Source organism: Chiloscyllium plagiosum, chromosome 1 (genome assembly GCF_004010195.1).
Source record: "Chiloscyllium plagiosum isolate BGI_BamShark_2017 chromosome 1, ASM401019v2, whole genome shotgun sequence".
Lineage (NCBI taxonomy): Eukaryota > Metazoa > Chordata > Chondrichthyes > Orectolobiformes > Hemiscylliidae > Chiloscyllium > Chiloscyllium plagiosum.
In genome coordinates, this window is record NC_057710.1 from 150,218,632 (window position 1) to 150,225,775 (window position 7,144).

The following is a 7,144-nucleotide window of genomic DNA, read 5'->3' on the forward strand; positions in this document are numbered from 1 at the left end:
GCTGTTGTGTGCCGGTGCAGAGTGGACTGGAGGCTTGGAGCAGAGTGGGACAGTTGTTGGATTAGGGCCTGGCATGGGTGGTGAGATCACATGTTGGGCTGCTGCTACTTGAAATTCTTTACCACACTGTAATGTCAATCATTTAACTATGTTATAACTATCATATTTCTAAATTTTTTTTAGAGACTTTCAGTAATGCTATTACTTTTCCTTTTATTCTTGTTTTGTATTCAAGATTTGTAAATACGTAAATGTACCTAAGATGGCATTATTTTAGGTCGCGTTTGTAATACTTTTTCACTGTACTCCTGTACTGGACTTCTGTACTGGAGTGCACATGACAATAAAGGATGTTCTATTCCATTCTATTCAGTTTCTCCGTCTCCATCACATCTGTTCTGATGATGCTAACTTCGACAAGGAGCCTCTCAAATGTCCACTTCCTTCCTTATGAGGATTTCCACTACCACGATTGATAGGGCCCTCAGCTGTATCCCATCTTCAGCACTTTGGCCCTCACTCCTCTCTTCCCTCCAATAACAGTGATAGGATTCCCCTCATCCTCACCTACCAGCCAACCAGCATCTACATGTGAAAGATCATTAGCCGCCATTTCCACCATCTCAAGCAGTATGCCACCACCAGACATATATTCCTCTTCTCTCCCTTGTCAGCCTTCTTCAGGGACCGTTCTCTCCTGGACACCTTGGTCTATTCCTACTCCATTCCCAACACCTCCCCATAGCCCATGGCACCATCCCATGCAATGACTGAAGGTGTAAAACCAGCCTATCTACTTCAACCCTCCTCAATATCCAAGGCCCCATCCAGGTGAACCTGCTATTTACCTGCACGTCAATCAATCTAAGGAGCAGAAGAATCGACGTTTCGGGCATAAGCCCTTCTTCAGGCTTATGCCCGAAACGTCAATTCTCCTGCTCCTTGGATGCTGCCTGACCTGCTGCGCTTTTCCTGCAACACATTTTTCAGCTCTGATCTCCAGCATCTGCAGTCCTCACTTTCTCCTTCAATCAATCTAGTCTACTATATTCGCTGCTCACAATGTGGTCTCTAAATTGGGGAGACGAAGCACAGATTGGATGACCACTTTGCAGGACATCAATGTTCTGCCGCAGCTTCTGGTTGCCTGCCATTTCAACACACTACTGTGTTCCCTGGCCAATATCTCTGTCTTGGGCTTGCTAAAAAGCTCCAGTAAAACTCAGTGCAGGCTGGAAGAACACTTCATTTTCAAACTGGGAACTCTGCAATCTTCTGAACTCAAAATAGAGTTCATTAATTTTAGGGCCCATGTCCTTACCCTATTCCCCAAACACCAGGCTTGTCATCACATAGGCTGCTACTACAAGCAACTCATTGTCAGCCACTAACAGTCTCCATTAGCAGTTATTAATTCTCCTAGGCTAACCTTTACCCATTTCTTTGTCTGTCGAACTATTTTCTCTCACTTTGGGCTCTATCTCCCCCTATCATTTACTCCTCCCCATCTCCCCCCTTCCCATCTTCTGCATAAATACCAACCTTTTCCTAGCTACCATTAGTTCTGAAGGGTCACTAGACCCAAAACATGAACTCTATTTTCTCTCCACAAATACAGTGAGTGTTTTCAGCAATTTTTGATTTTGTTTATAAATTCATCTTGACTGCTCACATGAACTTCATGAAATAGTTTGAGTGATTCACCAAGTTTTTCCAATGTCTGCTACTCTCCAATCAGGATTAGCAGCTTTGAGGAAAAAAAAGGGCAATTTAGTGCTCTGTTTTTAATGTTTTCTTGTCCATCACCTTCAAATCCTCCATGGGGCAATTTCTTGTTTTCAACTTTCAATTTGTACTCACAAATAAATAATGCATAATAGTGTGTAGATTAGTAATTATATATATATTTTTAAATTACCTGCTGGCAAAACTAAAATCCAAACTATGGCAATTCATCTCTGCTACAAAATGAAATTCTCTTCCACCTTCATCCCCTTATATGAACAAAAACTATTTGACAGAGTAGGAAGAGGTCACAGGCAATAATCCAAACTTTTAATATCAGAAACAGAATTTGATTACTGTAAAGTTCTGTTGTAAACAATTTACAATAAAATGAAGTATGACAAAATAGGTTTTCCCATACTCAAAAAATAATAAGTTGAAAGATGATTTATTGTTTTTACAAATTTCTGCTTTAAAATAGTCAGCATGAACAGGGACAAAAATTATCTGATCAAATCATTATTCGAGATGGGCATGCTGAAAACCAGCAAGAATAAATGCTACCCACTGACAGTTTGGTATGTAAAGTATCGCCTCCAAAGTGCAAGTTGTGGTACAGTCTGTTCTGATGTAATGCAATAGTTCCATTCTCGTGCAATCCCATGTTATAAGAACATTGCATAATAGCAGCACCATTTAAACCAATGGGACTGGAATTGCGTAATGACCAATTATGGTCAGGAAAGTTCGTTTTCTAACAATAATGGTCTAAATTCTTCAATCGTGTTATAGCCAATTTGCCTTGAAGAAACACGTGTTATAGCAGAACTGACTGTACGTATTACAATCTATTCAGATGGCTCCAGGTTATTAGCACAGAAGTGAGGAAAATATGAGTTACCTTTCTCTTCATAGGCCGTGCCCATGTTAGCATGTGCTTCTGCTGCTTTCTGGTGCCCCTCTGGGGTGATCATTTCAGCAGTACTGAGGCATGATTGGAAGAAATGATCAGAAAGTAGTTTGTCCCCAACAGTTTTAAAGTAACATGCCAGTGAAAGTTGGTTATTGTAGACTTCCTCAAACTTCCCTAAAGAAAGAAGGGAAAGGTTCTTTTAAGAAATGTCTATGCCAAATATGTAAGAAATACATTTCCATAGAAACTGTGCTGTAATATCAGGACACTTAGAATCAAGAACTGTTTTTTTTGAGTCCTCATTACAAATGCAAAATTAGATTTCGCAGGGAATGGCAACATAACAAGTTGCCACCTTGGAACTTTTTTTTAACACAATGCAAGTTCCATATTTTTAATGGAGATTCTGTTAAAGGCTCCCTTAGAAATGCAGAGTTCTACTTCCATTCTGACAGTTCTTTCAGAATTGCCAAATTTCCCTTCTCACAGTAGGAAATTACTGTATTGTAGAAGTTAAATATCCTGATAACCACTTTGACAGCTGCTACTAAACCAAAAAATGTATCAAATTTGGTGTGATTGTTAGGGTGTGGGTCAGGACAGGTAGAGGGAGGGGTGTTTATTATGGGCCTGGCAAATGTGTTCAGGTCAAGTCTGGTTGGAGAGGTATTTGGGTGTGTGGACTGGGTGACACTGGGGTCAGGTTAGAGCCACAGCAGAAGTGGCTGGTTACTAGGGAGAGAAAAATCAGGTCAGACCTGGTGGGGGATGCAAGGTGTTTGGTTTAGGTCCCAGGTATTTGGGTGAGGTCTGGCAGAGGTGAAGAGGTAAGATGGTGAGATATATTTGTGGTGTGTGAGTGAACTATGTGGTCAGTTTAACAGCTAGCTACTCAGGAATGTGTATGTATCCATTTAATTGCCTAATTTTTTTTGGGTAACTAATTTACTGAATTTCATAAGAACTATCTGAAGTCACTGATTTAAATGGAAATTTTTGGAGGGATCCTAGCATAGAGGAATTGTCTTGCAAAAAAGTCAATTTCTTGGGCAATTCCTTAGGAGCATGCTACAATGGGGATTCTGCAAAGTCTCCATGTTCAACGGCCATCTACGTTGGCATAACAACTGGCCAGAAGAAAGTCTGTCCCAAAATATAAATTAATTAAATTTGTTCTGACTAATAGAGTTGAAGTGTAATCTTTAGTTTACTTTGCAGTAATCAAATCACTTCCTGGTCTACATGCTCCAACACAAATGCAAAAGAAAACACCCATTCTAAGATTGTTTCTTATTATAGCAGTTGGTAGCTAACATGAAATAACATTATATCACTAACTATAGCTTTAACATTTTCTTTCTTAAGAACGCATCTGCACATATATTTAGATAACTATTGCCACAATTCCAATGCTATTCTTTACATATAATCTTCAAGATGAATTTCTTATCGATATGAAATAAAGGAGATTGCCAAGCTTTAGACATTCATTCATGTTATTAATGATACAGAATGGAAACCATGGAATTGGGTAGGTAAAATGTCCATGTCTCAATGCATATTTAGTTACCTTACAAAATATTATACATAAAAGCTTTGTCAAGTGAAGCTTTTATGTGCAAGTTTTCAGAAATGTCATTAATTGTTACCTGAAGCCATTTTCATTCTCCTTCAGACAAGCATTGGTGCTGTCAATACCTGTGACTTCCTCATTTACCTGCTCTTTGAGCTGCCTCTGCCCTGATCAGGAAATACTGAAGATGATCCAGCTTATCATGTTGCTTGTCCAGAGGTTCCTCCATCCATATGTCTGACCCAGGTCCTGAAGCCTCCCTTACAGCATTCCAGTTCAGGATCAGATTAGTGAGTTCTGAAAAGGACCTATGATAACCCTGCCGAAGCATGTCTAAACAGATGTTATGTTTGTGCGAATTCCTATAACTGGGATTTAAGAAGAGAAATGTGTTAAATGCTCTGTTTTTTCTTTGAATGTATTATACTTTTGCAATCAATACAGAACATTTTAATTTGCATTAGGTTGTTATTATATTCCAGTGGCTGGTTTGGCACTGATAGGTGTAGGTTGTAATGCAATTTTATAGGTAACAATTATCTTAACAATTGCACGATGTCTAGCCTTCTGATAAACTAAGCAAGGAGACAACACTGTACATGGCAGATTTCCAATAAAAAGCTAGAAGAAAGTGTAATTGATCACTATTTCAAAGAAGAAATTTTCTGCATCAGTATCACAAATGATACGTCACAATGTACCAATCGGGTACATAATGGATGCAGGAGTTAATATTAACAAACTAGCTTTTCTCCCATCATTAACAGTAAACTATTTTGATTAAAGCACAGTGCATTACTTTTAATAAAGCTATTACATTTTCACTGATTTAAATCTAAAATATCTGTTGTGCATTGCTGATAAAAGGCACATTTTGTGGAAACTTACCATCTTGCATGCATTAGGACATTTGGCAAGAATTGAACGTAAAAAACAATATTTCTGCTGCATTCGAAAGGAATGCTGATTGGTTTGCAAGTGGACTCTGGTTGGTAGAGGCATTGCCATGGAGAAAGCACTCATTAATACTAATTGATAATAGTCAGGCTTAGCTTATATTTTAAACTAGGCAGATTGACTCTGACTAGCCAGGGCATTGCCCTGAGAAATGAACCAGCAAATAGTTGGCAAAGAGTTGGAAAAGGTACAGTAAGTTCACTCTGTTTGTAATTCCATTAATAGGATGCTGTAATCAAGCTCATAAATGTTTTGGCCTTCACACCAATGAGTAACATGGTCAATTTTCTCTAGAAATTTCATGGCTGCTCCAAGGTTCCACACATGGTGATTCTGGAGGTCATTGCCATGCATAGACCTTGGAGGCCAGAGCAACCAGAAACAAAAGTAGAGGAATTGCTGAACATTGTATATGAATTTCAGTGCCAATGTGATGCCAAGTATGGAGGCCATATATCGCAAAGACTAGTGAATCACATCAAACAGTACATTCCTTTGGGTGTTCACAATAGACCTTATTGACCAAGTATTGACCTTATTCAACCAGTTCACACTTGCAAAATGTGCAACTGTGTTTAACAATTAGACATTTACTTGATAATCTTGACTGTGAGAACAACGGTTGACAATGAGCTCACAGTATCGTGCACATTCAGGCACTGGAAGCTATATACATTAATACACAGTGCCTCGAAGGGACATGTACACATTCTAACTCAACAAAATTGCTGACAGCCATTTGCGGGTTCATTTCTCAGGAAAATGCCATGACCAATCACAGTCAATCTGCCTGGTCTAAAATTTAAACAAAGTTTGGCTATTATCCATTAATCAGCATTAATGGTGCATTTTCCATGGTAATGCCTCTATCAATCAGAGTCAATTCACCAAAGAATCAACACTCTCCTCTTGTGCAATATTGTTTTTTCACCTTGAATTTGTGCTTTTGTAAGCTGTCCTAATGGGACAAGATGAAAAGCTTAAATAAAATCTGCCTTTTTCAGCAATATTTAAGTTCCGTACTGTCAAATGAATACATCTATTGTATTTTAAATATATTAAAATATGAGTGTAGATCAAATACTGCATTGAAAGGTTCTGTAGATAGTTCCATGTTAAAATTCTCACATCTGGCTGTGATGTTTCCCTATGCTACTTTTGGTGGTACTCTTACAGATATTGCAATAATGGTCTGGATTTTATGGTCAGTACAGAATCCAGAGTGCTTGCTGCTGACTCTAAAAAATGCCCTGACAGATCAAGCGATCTGTCTAGAATGAAAACTCTTAGAGTTTCAACATACAACTAATTATTATGTAGTTTAATAGGGATTTCCAATGTAAACCTGTGGTGATATGACTAAATTGACCAAGCAGCTGATCACATTAAAGAATTTACACACAAAACCAGCCAGAAAATGAAAAGCACTATTGATCCAACATTTTTTTTTTCAGATTTTATACATCATGTAAACATCTTGATATATTGGGGGTTAAAATATAAAATGAAATGTTAGGAACAAACGTTTTTGAAACATTTTAAAAAGACTTTCAAAACTAGTAAATTAATTATAACGGAATCATTTAACAGCATCCTATAATTGTAAGATTTATTTTCAGTCTTATATTTGTTGTGAGCATTGATTGTTACTTAGAACATGAGTTGAAAATCCAGTTACATCTCAATGAAAGAGGCTCAACTTCTTAGTTTCCAACAAAAATGTGAAGCATAAAAGGGGACGTTCCCACCAGATTAACAATGGTATTGTTGCTAGTCTATTAATTGAGAGGGAAAAAAAAGTGAGGATTGTAGATGCTGGAGATCAGAGCTGAAAATGTGTTGCTGGAAAAGCGCAGCAGGTCAGGCAGCATCCAAGGAGCAGGAGAATCGACGTTTCGGGCATGAGCCCTGCTTCAGGAATTGTAGAGGGAGGAAGAGAGCTTCTTCAAGGAAGGCATCCTTGTAAGAGGATTCGC

At 38.3% G+C, this 7,144-nt stretch overlaps 1 protein-coding gene across 1 annotated transcript in view; it reads right to left on the reverse strand.

Annotated features, from left to right (window-relative positions):
* ttc29 (tetratricopeptide repeat domain 29) overlaps nt 1-7,144 on the reverse strand; it is a 490,243-nt gene that overhangs the window by 390,416 nt on the left and 92,683 nt on the right. Inside the window, exons 4-5 of the mRNA XM_043699397.1 lie at nt 4,356-4,579; nt 2,627-2,812 (exon numbers count right to left, since the gene is read on the reverse strand). Of these exons, the coding sequence (XP_043555332.1) occupies nt 2,627-2,812; nt 4,356-4,579 (410 nt within the window). The remainder of the gene's footprint in view (nt 1-2,626; nt 2,813-4,355; nt 4,580-7,144) is intronic.